Below are 21,457 nucleotides of genomic sequence, written 5' to 3' on the forward strand. Positions count from 1 at the left end.
TTAATTTTCCCCTTTACTTATAAAACTAGCAATGTATGTTTCTTTTATATTGAATTATTTTATTACCTTTACAAAACTCATTCGTATGGTGCACATCTTAGTTAGTTCATAAACCGCTTCAAAACCATGGTTTACTGACTGGGCCAAAAGCTGGGCAAACTCTTGATTGTTGAAGATCTTCAAACTGCATCCACTGGGGATCTTGCAGACAGTTGTTGGATGGAATCCATGATGATAATTGCAGTTTCGACTTTGTACAAAAATACTACTGTCGCTTAAGCATTCAGCATAGACTTCTCCACCAACATAATAAAGATGAACACCTGAAAGCCAATAGATACAAGTTTGCTTTCTATAAAATACTGCCAATTATGTCTGATAAAAAATATTTCAGCGATTGCAAAATGCTTTGATACATGTTCAATAAAATTTATGATACATTCATACTCCTCTAAGCTATGGCAATATGCAGAAACACATCTTCCAAAATACAAACGTTCATATATTCAAAAATATTACATGGGCAAAATATGGCACAGAACATACAAGCATTAATAAAAGTACATTATCCAGTTCAATGCTTGGAGACAATCAGTATAATTTTAAGGAAATGCTATTATCTCAGAAGCCATGTGTTGCAAATAATATGGTGGAAGTAAAGATCCTATGGTACCATTTAGAAAGGAGCAGATGATCACCCTTTTATTCCTCTCAGTTTTAACATATTTTAGCCCTACTAGCTTGCTAGTAGGAACAATGCTTGCTTTAAGGTCTTTGCCCAAAGTGCTTAATGTAGGCACATGCACTAGGCTTAAAAGTTGACTAAATAAACTAAAAAAAAAACCCTTAACGTTCTCTGCCAATAAGTGAAAATTCATTATATGGCAGTTACCTATATCCCAATTCCCTCTTATGCATTTCCAAAAGGCAACACTAAAAGGTTCTACAATAAAGGCTTAGTCTGGCTTATGTGCTCTTTTCTGGCCAATAATTCCCATTTAAATCAAGTGTAGAGATAAAAAATTTCATGGCAATTTTAGTTCCCTGGCCAACATTATCCTCAGATAACAGTGTAAATCTTGTGAACGTTTTGTGTAACCTGCCTGCATTACAGCACACAGCTGTGGCTGCTTTTCAGGTAGGAACATCAGCCACTTGCTATTAGTACACATAATTATTTCAATTACAAATTAAAGCGACAATATTTTAAACATTAATGGCAAATAAAGATATAAAAGTGAAACACTACCCTCACAAGGGCCATTTTCAGCCTGCCACTCTAATTTAAACTCTTCCACCATTCCTGCATGTTGTTACTGCAAGCTATGTAATAGGAAGGCTGAGGGCTAACAAGGGGCAGGTGGGATTGATAGTCAAGAGTGGAGATTAGAATGGGAAGGAACTGGTAAGAGACTGAGCTGGGCAAAAGTGTACAAAATGTTACCAACGTCCATCCTCACTGTGGCACAGACACCTGCACTTGGTTCTTGTGATTGAAATGGCAGTACTCAGTGAGATCTGATGTCAGCTCTTCAGCTAATGGCTCAAGAATTCACCATGTTTAAGGCAATCAGCAACCACTGGGACTGAAGAAAATCAGTTTTACTTTAGGTTGCAACTTGGATCCTCAACAATTTGAGTTTGATTTGCATCCTTTATTTCATCCAAAAATGGAAGTTTGCCCTCATTTTAGTCCATTACTAACAAATAATGGTTATTGAGTTCAGTCAAACTTTTACCAGACTTGGACTGATTTACTTAGGCTCTACATTTTCTTTCCCTGGCAGCACCTCATCCAGAAAAAAACAACTTTTATAAATGCACAACCAACCAAAGTGATAAAGGACCACAAGGTCACCCAATAGGCAAGGCAAAGGGAATAAGTATGTAAGAGGCTTGTATTGAGGAACACCAAGATCCATGGAATGTAGTACTAGGAAAGGTTATACATGATGGAAAGCCCAGAAAAATCTAACAATGAGAACTTCAAAGTATACTGAAAGCTTATATGTTAAAGTGTTTTTCATTAGAGCATTCAAAAATTATAGAGAATCATTACGCTTTTTATATAACTGCCATCAGATCATCTGCAATTCAACATCTTCAACTTGCACCACTGTTTACTATTAGAGCACATCTGACCTTCTCCTCTGCAGCTTGTTTTACGTCTGCCTTTGCTATCATCAAATAGCTCCAGAATGTACTGAACTGATGTGCCAAATGCAACTCATTTCTGAATCCGCAGCTTCTAGTCAGCTTATATGAAAAAGTTAGATGTAGTCTTAAACTTTACTTATTTCACTGCATGGTAATTTTAAAAAATTAATCCTTTCTATAGGGACACTTAAGAATGAATTCCTTTGATAGCAAATGACTCAACTGCAGGTACAGATGATGGGTCAGATTGAGCACTATTCTTATTTAATATTGCAATTAATTTTTTTTTAAACAGCATTTAACATTTTATAGCGAAAAAACTTTTGTTGAGCACAGGCCTTGAAAGTGATATAGAAATCTATTTTTTTTAAAAAACAGAATGCTTACTGAACGAAACCAGTTTCTCCTTTCGTTTAAGATACAATTTTACTCAAGGCTTTTGGAACCTTATGTATGGGCTGCTCCAGGAAGGAACCCCATACTGTTTAGATTTTCACATTGCTTAAAACAAAATTTGAAGCCAAAAGCCTGAACAGAGAATGAAATAAATAGTTATATCCTCAAATCTTGATGGCATCATGATTTTGTTTTTGGAAAAAAAGTTCAGTGGTCGCCCCAACCTCAATTTGGAAATCAAATGGTCACACTTATTTTGGATTTGAAGATTATGAAGTACATCTAAGAATGGGCTTTAGATAACTGTAAAAGGTGTTATACTATCAGTCTCTATCTGGGATCAGAATACACTTTCAAACATTTTGAACCTTAATGTGCTCCAGAACTTTTAATCATTATGAATAACTGAAAAATGCTTTAGCAGTGATCTTTATCAGCAGAATACCCTCAAAGCATTATTTGCTTTTCTTTTTAAAAGTATAGCATCTTCAACAATTCCAACTTTATCTTTACAGTGCAGCATTCAATCCAAAGAAGAGACGTAAAATTGATCTGATGCATCAAATTCAGAGTCAAGTTGCCAAACTTTGCCATAAAATGGGGAGTGTATGATTACCTTTGCCAATGTGTCTCCTGGTGTTCTCAATAGTTGAGTTACGATTCACATTGGAAAGAAGACCGAGACAAAATCTATTCTTGTTATTCGAGGGATCAGTAAAACCATCAACTAAGACACTGGTAGAGGAGGCTTGGAAAGCTTCTCCCACACGATTATTTAGCTCATAATAGACAATGGAGCACCAGTGTTTTGGTTCCTCATAAGCAACTGGTTGAACATCTGTAAGGAGGAAAATCTGCATTAATGTTTTTATGTATGGCCTCACGTGCAATGCCCAATTCCCACAAATTAAAGAATTTAACATCAATACTATACCAGCCAACTTGACCTATTGCATCAACAGAACCACTGTCGTCCCTATCATCCCGCTAACTTCTTGAAAGTTACCAAGGTCTACAAATTTTAACTAGACCAGCTATTTTAAAGCTATTAGGACATTCACGGAACTTTGAAATCCTCTCTGCCATCTACAAGATTCCAATCAAGCGGAATGTTTAATATTAGCGAATGGCACTTTAGTTGTACCCATTCATGAGGCACAACATCTAAGCATACTTCACTTAGCTGTACTCACTCTCATAATTTATCCCAGTGTCCACGAGATGCGTGAACTACTGAATGGCTGTAAAGGACAAAACTTAATTCAATGGTACCCCTACCCGTGCTCTCTACCTGCCAGAAAACCTGGCAGAAAATGACCACTAAAACATCTCAAAATTGCCTATCATACTTACATTGCCATATATGCCTTGACTTCATTGGATCAATTTTGGAATTCCACACATAACCTCCTTATAACATTACTGTCACAACAGGGAATACAATTCAAGGGGTAGGCATTCCATTTCCTTAAACAACAGTAGGTGACGCCACATATGGAATATTGTCTTCAATTTTGGGTCACACTTCTACAGGAAGGGTGCTAATAAGCTGGAAAGAGTGTGGAGGAGATTTACGAGGATATTGCCAGGACTTGAGGGACTGGGTTATGGAGAGAAGTTGAGCAGGTAGGGACTTTTATTTTCCATTGGAGCATAGGAGAATGAGAAGTAATGTTATAAAGATGTACAAATTGATGGGCATAGACATTAGGAATGTGCACAATACTTTTCTCAAGGTTGGGGAATCAAGAACTTCAAGGCTTAGGTTTAAGGTGAGAGGGGGGAGATTTAATACGAACCTGAAGGGCAACTTTTTCACCTACTCTGATCAGTAAATTGAATAAGCTGCTCGAGAAGTGACTGGTATGTCAGATAGGTACATGAATAGAAAGGCTCAGGGCTATGGGCTAAATGAACTAGCTTAGATGGGAATCTTGGTTGGCATGAACTGGTTGGGCTGAAGAGCCTGACTTTCCAAGGTGGCTTCATCCCAAAGAAAACAACGTAAACTTACATGGGACGGAGTAACCAAATCAATGAATTTTCTAGCTCAGTACAAATAAAGAATTTATAACTGACCATACATTTTTTAAAACTTCATTTAAAAATTAGTTACCATAAAGCTCAACTGGAATTCATTTCTTGTTCTTGCCCACTATCGCTGAATCAACAGTAGAACCCTAGCTGATATAATCCCTCAGTCTAGCTTAATTAGAGTGCTCTCATGTTTTATCAATTGAGATAAATAGTAGCAATCTGGAATTCTTTTACCTCAGCTCTACACTGAAAAAGGTCTTTATCCCTAATATCAGAATGAAATTAAGATATACTAAGTATTTAGTGAAAAATATCATTTTAAACCAACTGGCATATACCTACAAACACAAACAGATAGCCCCTATGTGGCTCAAATTTTCCAGTTTACAATTTTAATATACATAAGAAACAAAAGCTGTATTTTTTTTTCATTTCTTTACAATTCACATATTTTACCTGCTCTGTTGGATATATTTGGCGGAACTGTAGATACAAGAACATTTGATGTATCCATGGGTTGTGAGCCATCTTGTGTCATCTGATCATCTGGAGGCATATATGCAGGAGGTGGTGTATCAGCTGTAAACAGGCAAAATAGTAAGAACCAGGTAGTTACAAATCATTATATCAGCATAAACGGGATGTGTGATGTAGATGCACAAGTAGGAGAATTATGAAGACGCTAATTCCTTAAACACTACAGGTACTTAACATCATGACACTCCTTATGAACCTGGGGAAGGAAGTAGTCAACACTTGTTAAGAGATATATCAAATGGGGAAAGAGCCACAAGTGAAGCATTATAGAGTTTAGGGCCAGTACATGAAGTGCCTTAGAGCTCAGCCATGTGACTTCAGTGCATCCTAAGTACAGTTAGATTAGTTTCACTACTAGCCAGTCAGATTTGCATAGGGTGCCTTTCAGATGCCAGATACCTGAACGTGTTAAATTAGATTCTGCCATAAATGAAATAGTAGGCTGGAGGATAGATTTTAACAACTGTATTACAAAAGTGATTGAAAGAATTATAAAATTATTATAAATCACTAAATCAGCAGCTCTAGCAAAATGAATGAAGGCTAAGGTCAACAGAATACAAACAGTTAAATAGATTTCATTTAATTCACTGGAAGAACAGAAACCACACATCACAGAGAAGAGGTCTTCAACCAGCACAATAACTTTATTTCCCCTTCGGTTGGTGTTGCCTGACCTGCTACGTCCAGAATATCTGTTATTTCAAGATTTCCAACATCTGCAGTTTCGGTTATTTTCAATACCATTATATGTTCACTTAAAATTGTGGTCAAGATAACCTTTTCACTTTTAAGGATGTTAAAGGATGATAAAGAGATAATTAACAAAAAATAAATAATATTTTTTACACACGCATTGTAATAATGTAGATTTTGTTGAGATTAACAAAGCATAGATAAAGCAATGGGTGGAAAGAGGCCCATCAAGTTGGAGAAAATCTATGCACTTAATCACTGGTATGACACTGAGGCTTTACAAGACATTGCTCAGACTACACTTTAAGTATTGTGAGCAGTTTTGGGCCCCTTATGTAAGAGAGGATGTGCTGGCAGAGGTTGTTCACGAGAATGATACCAGGAATGAAAGGGTTAATGTATGAGGACTATTTGATGGCTCTGGGCCTGTATTCATTGGAGTTTAGAAGAATGATGGGGATATCTCATTTGAATATTGAAAGCCCTAGGTAGAGAGGGAGTGAAGAGGACGTTTCCTATAGTGGGAGAGTCTAGGACCAGAGGGAACAGTTTCAGAATACAAGGACATCCCTTTAGAACAGAGATGAGGAGGAACTTCTTTAGCCAGAGGGTGGTGAATCTATGGAATTCACTGTCACAGACAGCTTTATTGGCTGATCATTGGGTACATTTAAAGCAGAGGCCGATAGGTTCTTGACTTGGTAAGGGCATCAAAATTTACAAGGCGGCAGGAAAATGGGGTTGAGAGGATAATAAGCTAGCCATGATTCTAGTAGAACATTGATTTTAAAAAAGGAATACCTTGAATTGAGCATCTTTGCTCTGTCCACTGTAATCCTGGAATTTTTTTTTGTGCTGCACCTTGAAATTTTCATCTTGGAAAAGCGGCGACTGATAGGGCCCCAAGGACACAAAACACCATATGGAATAAAGTAATTTCTAACACTCTAAATTAATTCAAGATGGTGGAATGGAACTGAGGAAGTGATCAAGCAATACAAAGGAGGAAATCTATAACTGCTATCTAGAACTTCTACAAACAAAATTAAGTAACATCTTAGTCAGATAGTGGAGAAAAACAACGGGAAAATAGCTCATGCTGGAAATTGGTTAAGTTCTGTGGGGTTTATACAATCTAAGATGGACATATGGGTATTGTGTATATAAATGGATAAAGATTATAGAAATAATAATGATATTTAACTTTAGCCTGTCAAGACTGTGCTTTAATCTACCACAACCACTATGTATTCAAAGGTGTATTTAACTTTTTAAACAGGTCCATGACAAATGCATAAAATAAACTTTAAGTAAATCATGATATAAAATAATTGCAAATGTAAAATTAAATAATGGGCTGCACAGTAAACACAGACAAGTGTAACATCTTAAGTATTATGATGTTTCTTATGTACTGTACTGTCTTAGTGTTCCATGACTGACAGCACAGCATTAGTTTCTTCAGTGAAATGAGAGGCTTGTAACATTGTAGTAATTCAAAATTCTACATTCATTAGTCTGAGTCTGTACTAAATGATCATGGATACTATTTTTACCCTAAACATATCCAAATTTTGACTTGGAATATAGTATTTTACCTCTGCAACACATACAAAATGTTGGAGGAACTCAGCAGGCCAGGCAGCATCTAGAAATCCAGCTTGGATTTCAAGCATCTGCAGATTTTCTCTTGTTAGTATTTTACTTGTTTTGTTCTTCCCAAAATCAATTTCAACGATGGAACTAATATGACTGCAACCTTCATCAAATCAGTTTATTTTCATTACAATAGAAAAGTATTCAATTAATTGTACCTGATAAATCTGGTGTAACAATGAAATACCATGTCACATTTACAGAGAACAGACTAGTTTACAACAATGAATTTTAAGCATCCATTTACTGTTCTAAAAATGTTACTATTTGTGTGCTCTGATCGATCACCATCTTCTTTCCTCTGCATCTTCTAAAAAGGACAGGAGCTTCAAGACCACTTTTTTAAAATATCATAGTCTGTTTCTGGAGAATTACTCCTAAATCAAAATGTACTGGCTTGGATAAGGTCTAGTTGACTGTTAACACAAATATGAAGGGTAATAACACCGTATTGTAGTTGAACGTTATTGCTCTTACCTGGCATCTGAAATGGGCTGCTTGGCCCAGAACTTGCCGGAGAATGAGGATATGTACTACTTCCAGGGGAGCTTGGATAGCTTCTATTGGGAGAGTTAGGGAATGGGTGGTTGTTTGGTTGCTGAAAGGAAACTGGAAAGGCAGCATTTTGTGGCATAGGAGGATCACTATGTCCCAAATTACGAAACTGTGCAAGTAGGCTATGCTGTGGGTTAAATTCACTGTGCCTCGGAACCAACACTGGAGGAAGAACTAGAAAGAAAATACAAATATTAAATATTTTACAAGAAAATGAAGCAAATACAGATTGAAAGATTGTAAAATACTCAAATAGCTTCTCTAAAACTACATCAGTTTTAAAACAAGCATGTAGCCAACGCAAGAAACTTTATTCCCACTACCCAAAGACGAGCAGTTCCATTAAACCAGGAGATCCCAACCATTTTTATGCAACGAACCAATACCCTTAAGCAAGGGCTCTATGGACTCCAGGTTGTGATTTCCTGCATTAAACTGAATTGAACAATGACACTGAGAGCACATTTGTAGGAAGATTAAAATGCCCTCAAGCTCATATAATATTTCTGCTACAGCACAGTTTAAACTCCTACTGTACTATCCCTATCTGTATATCCTCACCACATACATTGAATGACCTTGAATTAATTTATTGTGTGGATCAGAGACTGAAGAATCTAGCAAAAAAAACAGTATGAGACAATTGAATTAACCTTTAAAACAAAATTTTGGAACAATGTATCAGCATTTCCTGTCACAACATTAAGAGATATCAGCCAACCTAGAAGACCAAGCATGGGCTAATATTCTACTGATAAATGAGGCAGGATATGCCAATAACACACACCAGTCTTCATCAACGGATCAGTAGTGGAAAGGGTGAGCAGTTTCAAGTTCCCGGGTGTCAACATCTCTGAAAAACTATCCCAGGCCCAATATATTGATGCAATTACAAAGAAGGTATGGCAGCTACTATAGTTCATTAGGAGTTTGAGGAAATCTGGTACGTCACCAAAGACTCTTGCAAATTTCTGCAGGTGTACCATGGACAGCATTCTAGCAGGTTGCATCACCGTCTGCTATGGAAGGGTTTACTGCATAGGATCAGAAAAAGTTGCAGAAAGTTGCAAATTCAGCCAGCTCCACTACGGGCACTAGCCTCCCTAGCATTGCGGGCATCTTCAAAAGATGATATCCGTTATTAAGGACCCTCATCACTCAGGGTCCTGACGAAGGGTCTCTGCCCGAAACGTTGACTGTACCTCTTCCTATAGATGTTGCCTGGCCTGCTGCGTTCACCAGCAACTTTTGTGTGTGTTGCTCACTCAGGACATGCTCTCTTAGCATTGCTACCATCAAAGTGGTGGTACAGGAGCCTGAAGACACACACACATTTTAGGAACAGCTCTTCACCTCTGCCCATTCAGAAATCTGATGGTGATGAACACTAACTCACTATTGTTTGTATTTTTTGCTCTCTTTTTGTACTACTTATTTAATTTATATAGATATATATTTCTTAATGTAACCTAGATTTTTATTATGTATTGCCATGTACTGCTACCACAGAACAACGAATTTCATGACATATGCCAGAGACGTTAAACCTGCTTCTGATTCTGACCTTTTAACTTAGAAATCTGCCAAGGAAAGAGCAATTAGGAAGATGAAAGTAACAGCGTAATCGTATTTCAGATGCTACAGTCTTGGTATTTGGGTGAAGAATGAATTAATCTCAAAGGAAGCTCCTAGTTGATCTCAAAACTTATATTCTGAACACATGATGACAATTAAAATTTGACCATACTCCCAGACAACTTGGCTCCCTAAAAAGTCCCATTTCCTTTTCTTTATTGGGAAATCAAAATTAAAACACATGCAAGTAAGCTACACTAATCTTTGCTTACAAATTCTCCAGAGGTTATCTTGTGAAGATTTATTTTTAAAAATTACTGTGGCTCATTTGCTGTATGGACTTTATATCATAACATACAAAATATTCCAAAAACAGCATGTCATTCATATGCCATACAACTTGAAAATTATGTTCTCCTCAAGGTTCCATTTCCTAAAGGCCCTCAATGCCATGCCCCTACAGGTTTCAGAAGTGGGCATCTCATTGACAAGTAACTTCCAATAAACATATCCAAAATTCAGGCAAATAGGAGCCTGAAAGATTGCTGTGTCCTGTCCTTCTTCAAACTCTAATATTAAGGATCATATGGATTAAATTTCAGTGTTTAATGACAGATTTTTTTCAACCATTACTTTACAGAATGCACATATTTACAAAATGCCATAATCATTTGAGGAAGGTGCATGTTGCTTTAGAGAAACAGGATGCATTTAATCTTTGACTGCATGAAATTAGCTGACTACTCACAATTAAAAAAGCCTTTTATCCACTGTTCAACAAAATAGGATCCTTATTACTTACTGTTGATTGCATTACTCAGTGAAACCATGCCATCCTTTGCCAATGAGTTTGTACAGAACCTTGATATTAGCTAACAAAGCTATCTGATGATCATCTCACCTACTGCAATCAATTGGCCATTTCTCTGCCATAGTAAAAGAAATCAATATGGAGTCTGTGTACGAAAAGCAGTTAAAGTAATAAAGCATCAAGAGTAAGTCAGCAATACTGATTAATCACAAACAAGAAAAAATCTGCAGTTGCTGGAAATCCAAGCAACATGCACAAAATGCTGGAGGAACTCAGCAGGCCAGGCAGCATCTGGAAGTAGTACAATCGACATTTTGGCCCAAAATCCTTCAGCAGGATTGGTTAATGATACTACTTTTCACACCCTTCAGAAATAGACCCCAAATACATTCAATCCCACCGCGACCACATTTCAAATTGCCATAGAAACCACACCATATATCGAGTCTATGTTTCACATTTTCAAGGGCAAGATAAATTGCTCATTAATTCATCTGGAGTTAATATACATACTCCACTTTTAAAAAGATTACATCTCATGCGACCTTCACTCTTGCAATTCCACTCATGAACATAACTAATTCTTTTGTTTATTTCTGAATTATTGGCTTACGTGCTGTCTAGATAATACATCATACATGCAGACCTTCAAGTTTCTCACCACTGAAATCATAACATCAATATAAAATTCACTACTGGCAAGAAGAGCTGGGAAAAGTTAATCATTTGGGGTACGTTACACAATTTATTCACTATGTTATACCTACAGAAATATTAATTACACATGATTTTAAGAAAATTAAAACTAGCACCAACTACAAGTATTATCAATTGTATAGTTCAACGATAATTTTTTTTAAAACAAGATGCTCTTTATGTGTGACATTCATTTTCTGAATAGTGAAACTTAGGAAATATATATTGGCTTAGATGAGGTTATATCTTAAGAACAAGGGGACATGCCCTGAAATGCTATTACTCATGACTCAAAGTTGATACAAAGATTGCAACCAGCAGCATGCTGAAAGAATACCATTCATTTGCCACTACCACAAAATCAGGTCAGCTATTCTACACGTCTTTTGTTAAACTCTTCCTTCATTTTAATAATACCCCTCCAATTTGGCTGCCTCAATGAAATTATACACTGAACTGATTGAATAATCCAAACCACATAAACAGCAGTGATTCCCATGGAAAATAATTTCTCAGCTCCTGTCAACCTGAGCAAATACTTCTGACTCCTCCTGAATTGTTGTCAGTTTGCTATCCAGTTTGTTTTTGCAACTTCAGATGCTCCAATTTTATGAATCCAATATACCTCAGAAATATGCATTTTAATCATCTACGTGTAATGCCCTAGTTAAGATTTCTACTGCTATGCTGTGAGATATTTTATTTGAGCAGTCTTCTGTAAAAGCAGTGTGTCCTGCTAGTGAGAGTGTTTTGGCATCGGCTAAAGATAAAGAGCCATGTTGTCCAACTTAGGAATGCTGTATCAGGCAATCAGGAGTGGGATGGGATGGGATGGGATGGCATGGAACATTCTCGAGAGCTCAGTGGGAAGAGTTTTCTGAAGGACAGTAGTCTGACTGGGTCTATTGGTGGAAGGTGTGGAGAGAAGAGCACTAGGGAAAATGCCTGGAGGATATCCAAATGGGAGACACAATTGCAAGGAGTGCTTCACAAGGTGGAGGATTCCAAGAAGGGATGTTCTACCTGTGGTTGGCGAGGAGAATTCAGTGCCATGAGTAAAGCTACACCCAACTTTTACAGAAATGAGCTCCAATGCTTCTGTGCACATTTACACTGGTTTAACTGTCTTGAGCTCTTACAGCTTCCTTTTTTTTCCCTGTTAACTGTTTGATAACGGTGAAAATTGGTAAATATACTTCCTTTATAATTCTATGCTGGTGTATGGTCTGTCATTTCTGGGCTACCATAACTGTGTATGAGCAGTATTTACACAGCATTCACTCAAATGTGGGTCCTGCTGGTAAGAGGTTCCTTTATTCGGAACATCCCAACCATCCTATGTGGTTGAACCCCAAATCATACTGACCCTAGACGTATCTTGCTTAAGAAGGAGAGCCTTCTCACAACCTAGTCATGTAGCTTTTAGCAGAGTCAGCTAATGAGCCAAGTTGGTGTACAGGCCCCAGAGAGAGGACTGTATACAGTTGCAGAAAAAAGTTTGTGAATCCTTTGCAATTACCTGCTTTTCTGCATTAATTACTCACAAAATGTGGTCTGATCTTCAACTAAGGCTATGTCCACGCTACGCCGGATAATTCTGAAAACCAAGCCTTTTCTCTTCGTCCACACTGAAACGGCGCTTTCACTCCCCGAAAACGGAGCTTTTCTAAAACACTCTCCAGAGTGTAAATTTGAAAACGATTGTTGCGCATTGTAGTGTGGATGGGGTAAACGGACATATTTAAAAATGCTGTCATGACAACACCACAACAACGATGTTTTTCTCTGCTTCTGCTTGGTACTGCGCAAGCACTGCCGGCAGCTGTTATAACGCACAGTCGGTGTGAACGGTGTGAGAGTTAAATTGTAAAGTGAGCTTTTTTGACTATTTAAAAACGCTGTCATGACGTGCCGGAACAGATGGCCACAGCGCGGCATTTCGTTGTTTTCTTGAATGCAACCCCCCACACAATCTAATAATTTCAGAACAGACAGCAACGAGACTGAAGCCAGAAGAGTTAGAAATGTACTCACCAAATACTTTGACCCATGGCTTACTGAATAAATAAGTATACTGTACTCACTTTGCCCTGTTTTCTGTCCTTGCTTGTATGAAGGTGGTTTACCTATTTATGCAAGTACTTCTCTGAGAATAGATTTGTAACAGCCTAATGTGACATTGTATGGAAATACAAGATAACGCTGATGCAGATGTTTTATACATTTAATAACGTGCTTTATTAATGCCACAGAGTTAGTCAGTTTTCCAATGTTCGTCGTCAGCCGGGTCATACTGTCCGTGAACTCCGTCAGTTGTCTCCATACGCTGCAGTATTTGTTGTTTTTTTTTTAGTTTTAAGCCCTCCTGCGCGAGAGCCAACAGTGATTCTTTTGAAGTTTTTCTAGTCTGTAACTGGACAAACATGCACCGTTTCCTCTTTGCTTGTTTTCTGTGTCCTGCGCGTGCCCAGTAGAAGGAGATTCGCCCAAATATCTGTTCTAATGTGGACGGTGATATTTTGAAAAACGCTTAGTGTGGATGCCTGTCATTTTTACTCGAAACCGGCGTTTTCCCAAAATTATCTGGTCTAGTGTGGACGTAGCCTAAGTCACAATATTAGACAAACACAATCTGCCTAAGCTAATTACACACAAACAATTGTACTTTTTCTCGTCAATACTGAGAGCACCATTCAAACAAGCACAGTTTATGTTCAAAAAAATGTGAACCTCCTGGGTAATGCCTTCTACAAAAGGTACTTGGAGTCAGGTGTTTCAATCAATGAGATGAGAATGGAGGTGTGAGTTGTAGAGGTGTCCTGCCCTATAAAAAAAAGACAATGTCAGGTTACTGACAGAGCCTTCTCTTCTCCAGAAAGATCTGTTTATGTGCACCATGCCCCGATCAAAACAACTGTCAGAGGACCTTTAGAAGAATTGTAGAGCTGCACGCTTGTAGAGATGCATGAAGCTGGAAACGGCTACAAAAGCATCTCTAAAGACCTGAGTGTTCATCAGTCCATAGTAAAAGAAATTGTCTACAATTGGAGGATATTTAGTACTGTTGCTACTCTCCCTAGGACTGGCAGTCTTGCAAAGATCACATCAAGAGCACAACGTGCAATGCTGAAGGAGGTGAAAAATAACCCAAGGGTAACAGCAAAAGACCTGCACAAATCTCTAGAACTTGCTAAAGTCTCTGTTCATGTGTACATTATAAGAAAAAACACTGAACAAGGAGGGACATCATGGAGAAAACCACTGTTCTCCAAAATAAAAAAAACATTTTTGCACATCTCAAGATTGCAAAAGACCACCTGGATGTTCTACAACGCTTCTGGGACAATGTTCTATGGACAGATGAGACAAAAGTTGAACTTTTTGGCAGAAATGCACACTGCTATGTTTAGAGGAAAAAGGACACTGCACGCTAGCACCAGAACCTCATCCCAACTGTGAAGGATGATGGAAAGATCATCATGGTTTGGGGCTGCTTTGCTGCCTCAGGGCCTGCACAGCTTGTAATCGTTAAGAGAACAACGAATTCAAAATTGTGTCAAGACACTTTACAGGAGAACGTCAGAGTAGCGGTCCATCGCCTGAAGCGTAATAGAAGTTGGATGATGCAACAAGACAATGATCTAAAACACAAGGGTAAATCAGCAACAGAATGGTGTAACAAAAAAAGAAAATTTGTGTTTTGGAATAGCCAAGTCAAGAGTCTAGACTTTAACCCAATTGAGATGCTGTGGCATAACCTGAAGAAGGCTGTTCATGCAAGGTATCCCAGAAATATTGATGAACTGAAGCAGATTGTGTATGGAGGAATGGTCTAAAATTCCTTCTCATCATTGTGCAAGACTGATCAGTAACTGCTAGAAACTTTTGGTGGAGGTTATTACTGCTAAAGGACTTTCTACCAGTTATTAAATACAAGGGTTCATGTACTTTCTCCAGCCTGGACTGTGAATGATTAAACAATGTATTCAATAAAGACATGAAAAGGACAATTGTTTGTGTGTTACTAGTTTAGACAGATTATGTTTGCCTATTAGTGTAACTTAGATGAAGATCAGACCACATTTTATGAGTAACTAATGTAGAAAACTAGGTAATTGCAAAGGGTTCCAAACTTTTTCTTGCAACTGTATGTCAATGGTTTCTTCCTCAAAAAACCAGTAACAACAGACAAGACTCTCTTTTTGAAATATGTGCTCACTACCAACAGCAATGTTTGATTTTTGGGTAATTATTACATCTTTCTTGGAAAAGATTCCAGTTCTTCCTACCACCAATATTGGGTGGTGGGATGGAGATACATCTCTACCAAAGAAGCTGTAAAGTGCTTCTTCCCTCTGTTAGCCTGAAGCTCACCCTTGGGCAAGGGGGCACCTGCTTAGCCACCCAATCAAGATTAAATGAAGACATGGGAGCAGGTAGTGGATGGTCGTATGAGGAGCTGGTGCACATCCCAAGTCCTAGTTATGTGAACACTGATGCCAGACAGGAAAACTCTGAAGACTACTGAGTGTGGCTGGGGTCACCCGTCTAGTAAAGACACTGCCCAGAAGGCGGCAATGGCAAGCCACATAAGTAGAAAAATCTGCCCAGTACAATCATGGCCATGGAAAGACCACGATCGCCCACATCATATGACATGGCACTCCACAAATGAACCAATATTAAAATAACTAATAATTAAAATAATCTACACACATAAAAGTTGCTGGTGAACGCAGCAGGCCAGGCAGCATCTCTAATTAAAATAATCTGCCTAATTTACTCCAATCAAACATAAATGGTAGTGTACAGTGGTCATATTGATTCACAAAACAAAGACAGCTGTGAGAACAGATGGTGGAAAGATCATCAACTAGGGCTACATGAGCTAAACTAAAAGACAAAAAAGACAAAGGGGAAACCACAATGTTGTGAGTATACTATAGACCTTCAGTCTGAGAGAGATTGAAGGCAAGCTCTTCACAAGTGCAACATTATTTGGGTTATAAAAGTGGAAAAATTTTCATCATCAAAATATTGTCAGAAGGTATAGAGGGCACAGAATGACTCATCTGCATTTTAGCCAGTAAGCAGGGAGTTAAACAAGAGGCGGGGGGGGGTGTGGAGAGACTGCATGTAGGGAGTGCAAGGTGGAATGAATATATCAGTGAAGTAAACACTTGTGGTAGAGATCATGATTTGGTTATATTTAGCACAGTTACGCCAATGGACAAAAATAAAGACAGAGTAAAGTGTCTAAATTGGGATATGGTCAATTTTGCTTGGCAGATAAGTGATTTAGCAAAAATGGAGTGGAACCACTAACTTGAACAGTCAAAAAGCAGTATCAATGCTACAAACACAAGAGATTCTGCAGATGCTGGAAATCCAGAGTAACACACACAAAATGCTGCAAGTGCTGGAGGAACTCAGCAGGAAGGGCAACATCTATGCAAAGAAATAAAGAGTTGATGTTTCGGCCTGAAACCCTTCATCACGGCTATCTATATCGTCCTGCTTCAAGTGGATCTTCAGGCTGTGCAGCATCATGTTTTTTTTTAAATCTTGCATTCATCATCAATCTTTCTACAGTGTTTACTATCAACATTACTTTGAACAAGGCAGTAAATGGTAGGCAGCAGTGTTGGCTCAGTGGCAATATCTCCTGCAAACCCCAAATATATGCCAGTACCTTAAATATTACTGGCACAGCAGCAAGTGCTTAACAACTAGAGACAATGTAAGTGACCGATTTATAAAAATTCATACAGAACTATTATGATTCACAAAAGTGTCATTTTACATGAGAATGTTCCACAAATTGAAGCTATGCATTGACCTTGTATTACAGAAAATAAACAAACAGTCTAGAGGTAAAGAATTATCCTCCAGTCTGTCCTCTGGCATTAAGGATGTTTGTCCGTTGCCTACTTGTTTCCTTGTATTCTAGCTAATAAGGCTCACTTTTTACCACTCACCACATTCACACTGATGACATAAATTAATATCCAGACATGAACCTGTTTTTAGAGCCTGTAAGGCCCACAGTTTCCTTCAAGACGAAGGGTTGGTAGTTTTGCTCCCATTGTGCAGACCCTTTGTCAAGCCCCTGTTTGAGTAATTACAATTTCTTGTATTCATGTCTTCATTAGATAATACAGCTGTAGATAAGTCATTGACCTCATGGCCTCCTTCAGGCTTGAGAGATTGTGAATTCACTCCCTATATAGTGCACTCAATCAGCTGTGGTGCAGCATCTGTTATGACTATTGAGGCCCCCACCAGAGCAGAAATTCATGTTACAGCTGTTGCATTTGAAGATGAGCTTAATTACATCCTGTGCAGATCTTTTTGTGGGTTCGCCTTCCCTGTGCACAGAAGTTTGTTTCTCTGCTACTTTGGAGGTCTTTGCAGAGCTTGCAGTTCCACTGAATGAAATTCTGTGCAGCTGTCTTCCAGTTGTCTTTGTTAACATCTATGGTGCTTTTTATAGATGTCTTTGAAGCTCCTAAGAACACTTAAGTTATTCTACCACACCCTCTTCATTAGCCTGAGAAGAGTTATGGCATGTTTTTCCCCCAATGTTCACCTAGAGAAAATAATATCAATACAAGACTCAATAATCATCAAATCAACCAACAGCCAAGGCATTCTGGTAGGCAAGTAGGGACAAACAATTGTAAGCTAGAATGCTTATAAACACTGTCCTGATATTCCAAAGGATCTTGGCATGAAACATCAAATGGTTATGTCTCTGCATAGATGCTGCCTTACATTCTGAATTTCTCCAGCATCTTGTGTGTGTCACAGCCGGAAAATTTATGTAGTAGTAAAAAGCAGAAAGTCATGTTAATGTCATGAAACTAATCCAACCAGGTATCTGCATATCACAAAAATGCCAAAGATCCAAGAATCCTTTTGAGTCTCCTCAGGTGATAGTGGTCAGGCAGATTTTTTTCAAATCAAATATGAAACCAAGTGAAGGGAGGCACAAGCAAAGCAGAGGAATGGAACTTTTTATAGATTCAGGCTGACTTATGCTGGTTACAACTTAAATGCTATGTTTGCACAAATTACACATGACATTGTATATCTAAGTCTGTTTTTTTTTGAGAGACATGTGTAACGCCCTGGTTAAGATTTTTACTGCCATGCTATAGGTATTTCATTTTAGCACTTACGTAGGAGCAATCTGTTCTGCTTTTAGCATGTTGGGTTTGAGCTGAGATATGGGGCTTTGTTGTTCAGCTTAGGAATATTGTGTCACCAATCAGGATGGTGGAATTGGAAGAAAGTTCTGGAGAACGCTGGGCGGAGAGGTTTTTACGACGGACACTGGTGTGGGTCGAAGTCTATTTGGCAGGAGCTGGGAAAAGACAGGAGGGAAGATGGCTGAGGATGCCGCCCCTGTTGCACAAGGGGCTTTCTGCAGGCAAATGGCTTCAAGGACCAATACTCCTGTGGAGGAGTCCATACTCTTGAGATGGATTTTGAGTGACATTCTGAAGGTGGTGTGTGCTTTCAAGCAGACCAAGGGTCCAGCGTGTGAGCTAAAGACAACTTCAAGATGAGCTTCAACTTATGTGCACATTTGACTGCTTAATTACGTTGGGCCCTTCTGTTTTTTTGCTTTCTTTAATAACTGTTTGGTTGAGCTAACATTTATAAATATACTTTCTTCATAATTGTATGCAGTGTACGGACTGTTACTTTTTGCCGATGGGCAATTGCACAGTATTCATGTAGATCAGGGTTCGGGTGGGTGAGACACCACAACCTCATGGGTTTGGCAGGACCCAAGCCATATCGACCCTAGACACATGGAGTCTGAGAAAGGTGGTTTTCTCACCGCAGAGCCCGGTGGCTGCAAGGGGCTAATGAGCTGCATCTCTAGAGACGCCCAGAAAAAAGGGGCTTCACATAGAAATGCAGATTTTCAAATTTATCTTACAGGTTTCTAGATTCTCAGTAAAAGTGAATTACATCACCTCTAAAAGCTGGAACTTGTATATAATCATGTACATTAGAACATTATGGCACAGTGCAGACTCTTCACCCCCAATAGTGTGCTGACCTTTTAACTTACTCTAAGATTAACCTAACCCTTCCCTCTTACACAGGCACATGGATTATATGGAGGGCTATCTAAGAATTTCTTAAATGAACATCAGGCCTGGCAGGTGCTTCATGCACTCACTACTCTGTGCAAAAATCCTACCTCTGACAACCACCCCCCGCCCCCATATTTTCTTCTAATCATCTTAAAAATATGCCCCCCTCATTAGCCATTTCCACACTGTTAAGAACTATATGACTATCCACTCCATCTATGTCTCAACATCTTGTACACTTCTGTCAAGTCACCTTTCATTCTCCTTCACTTTTATGCTCATAAGGCATGCTCTCTAATCCAGGCAGCATCCTGGTAAGTCTCCTCTATACTTTCTCTAAAGCTTCCACATCCTTCCTATAACAAAGCAACCAGAACTAAACACAATGTTCCAAATGTGGTCTAACCAGGGTTTAACAGAGTTGCAACATTACCTTGCAACTCTTGAACCCATTCCCCTGACTAATGAAGGCCAATACACCCTACATCTTCTTAATAACCCTACCAACTTGTGTAGCAACTTTGAGGGATCTACGGACATGGGCCCCAAGATCCCTCTGTTCCTCCATAATGCTAAGAATCCTTCCGTGAACCTTGTATAACACACACAAAATGCTGGAGAAACTCAACAGGTCAGGCATTGTGACAAAGGATATCCATCAAAGCATCAGCTCTTTATTCTTCTCCATAGATGCTGCCTGACCTGCTGACTTCCTCCAGATATGTATGTGTTAGTCTGGATTTCCAACATCTCCATAATCACTTGTGTTTATGATTAACCTTACATCCTGCCTTCAAATTCAACCTTCAAAAGTAAATCCTGTCTCTAAGAATCTTAACTGACCTTGCCCAACACTGAAGTAAAACTCACTGGTCTATAACTCCCAGGGTTATCCCAACTCCCTTTCTTGAACAAAGGAACAACATTTGTCACCCTCCACTCCAATCATTTGGCAGCAGCCCAGTGGCAAGTGAGAATGCAAAGATCATCGCCAAAACACAGCAATCTTTTCCCTCATTTCCCATAGTAGCCTGGAGTATATCCTGTCTGGCCCAGGGGATTTATTAATCCTAATGTTTTTCAAAAGTTCCAGCATATCCCCTTTCTTAATTTCAATATGTTCTGGGATGTCAGCCTAACTTACACTGTCCTCATAAATGTCAAGATCCTTCTCACTGGTGAATACTGAAGCAAAGTATTCATTAAGGACCTCCCCTACTTCCTCCAACTCTAGGCATGATTCCTCTTCTATCCCTGATCATCCTAACTTCACTCTACTCATCCTCACGTTCTTCACATGTGTAGAATGCCCTGGAGTTTTCCTTAATCCTACCTGCAAAGGCCCCTTCATGCCTACTTCTATTGAATTGACCTTACAACTAACATCCTTCATACATGAGGAGTAAACATCTTTGCGTTACGTCTCCGTCTAAATGTGCAAAATATAGCAATTTATAATAAATAGTATGTACAACAGGACAGTCAATATAACATAGAAATACAGTTATATCAGCATGAATTAATCAGTCTGATGGCTTGGTGGAAGAAGCTGTCCCAGAGCCTGTTGGCCCTGGTTTTTATGCTGCGGTACCATTTCCCGGATGGTAGCAGCTGGAACAGTTTGTGGTTGGGGTGATTTGGGTCCCCAATGATCCTTTGGGCCCTTTTCACACACTTGTCTTTGTAAATGTCCTGAATAGTGGGAAGTTCACATCTACAGATGCGCTGGGCTGTCCACACCACTCTCTGCACAGTCCTGCAATTGAGGGAAGTACAGTTCCCATACCAGGCAGTGATGTAGCCAGTCAGGATGCTCTCAACTGTGCCCCTGTAGAAAGTTCTTAGGATTTGGGGGCCTATACCAAACTTCTTCGACCGTCTGAGGTGTAAGAAGTGCTGTTGTCTTTTTCAGCACACAGCTGGTATGTACAGACCATGTGAGATCCTCGGTGATGTGTATGCCAAGGTACTTGAAGTTTTTCACCCTCTCAACCCCAGATCTATTGATGTCAATAGGGGATAGCCTGTCTCCATTCCTCCTGTAGTCCACAACCAGCTCCTTTGTTTTTGCAATATTGAGGGAAGAGGTTGTTTTCCTGACACCACTGTGTCAGGGTGATGACTTCTTCTCTGTAGGCTGCCTCATTATTGTTTGAGATCTAAGATCATTCTTCAGATTTATCCTGGCTACCTTGCAATTCTCTACAGCCCTGTCTGATCCCTGCTTCCT

At 38.9% G+C, this 21,457-nt stretch overlaps 1 protein-coding gene across 3 annotated transcripts in view; it reads right to left on the reverse strand.

Annotated features, from left to right (window-relative positions):
- Window positions 1–21,457, reverse strand: part of smad1 (SMAD family member 1) — a 125,033-nt gene that overhangs the window by 21,154 nt on the left and 82,422 nt on the right. For all 3 annotated transcript variants that reach the window (XM_063046443.1, XM_063046445.1, XM_063046444.1), the window contains exons 3-6: window positions 7,957–8,208; window positions 5,047–5,169; window positions 3,170–3,391; window positions 67–323 (exon numbers count right to left, since the gene is read on the reverse strand). In XM_063046443.1, coding sequence (XP_062902513.1) covers window positions 67–323; window positions 3,170–3,391; window positions 5,047–5,169; window positions 7,957–8,208 — 854 coding nt within the window. The remainder of the gene's footprint in view (window positions 1–66; window positions 324–3,169; window positions 3,392–5,046; window positions 5,170–7,956; window positions 8,209–21,457) is intronic.

Source organism: Mobula hypostoma, chromosome 4 (genome assembly GCF_963921235.1).
Source record: "Mobula hypostoma chromosome 4, sMobHyp1.1, whole genome shotgun sequence".
NCBI classification, from domain to species: Eukaryota; Metazoa; Chordata; class Chondrichthyes; order Myliobatiformes; family Myliobatidae; genus Mobula; species Mobula hypostoma.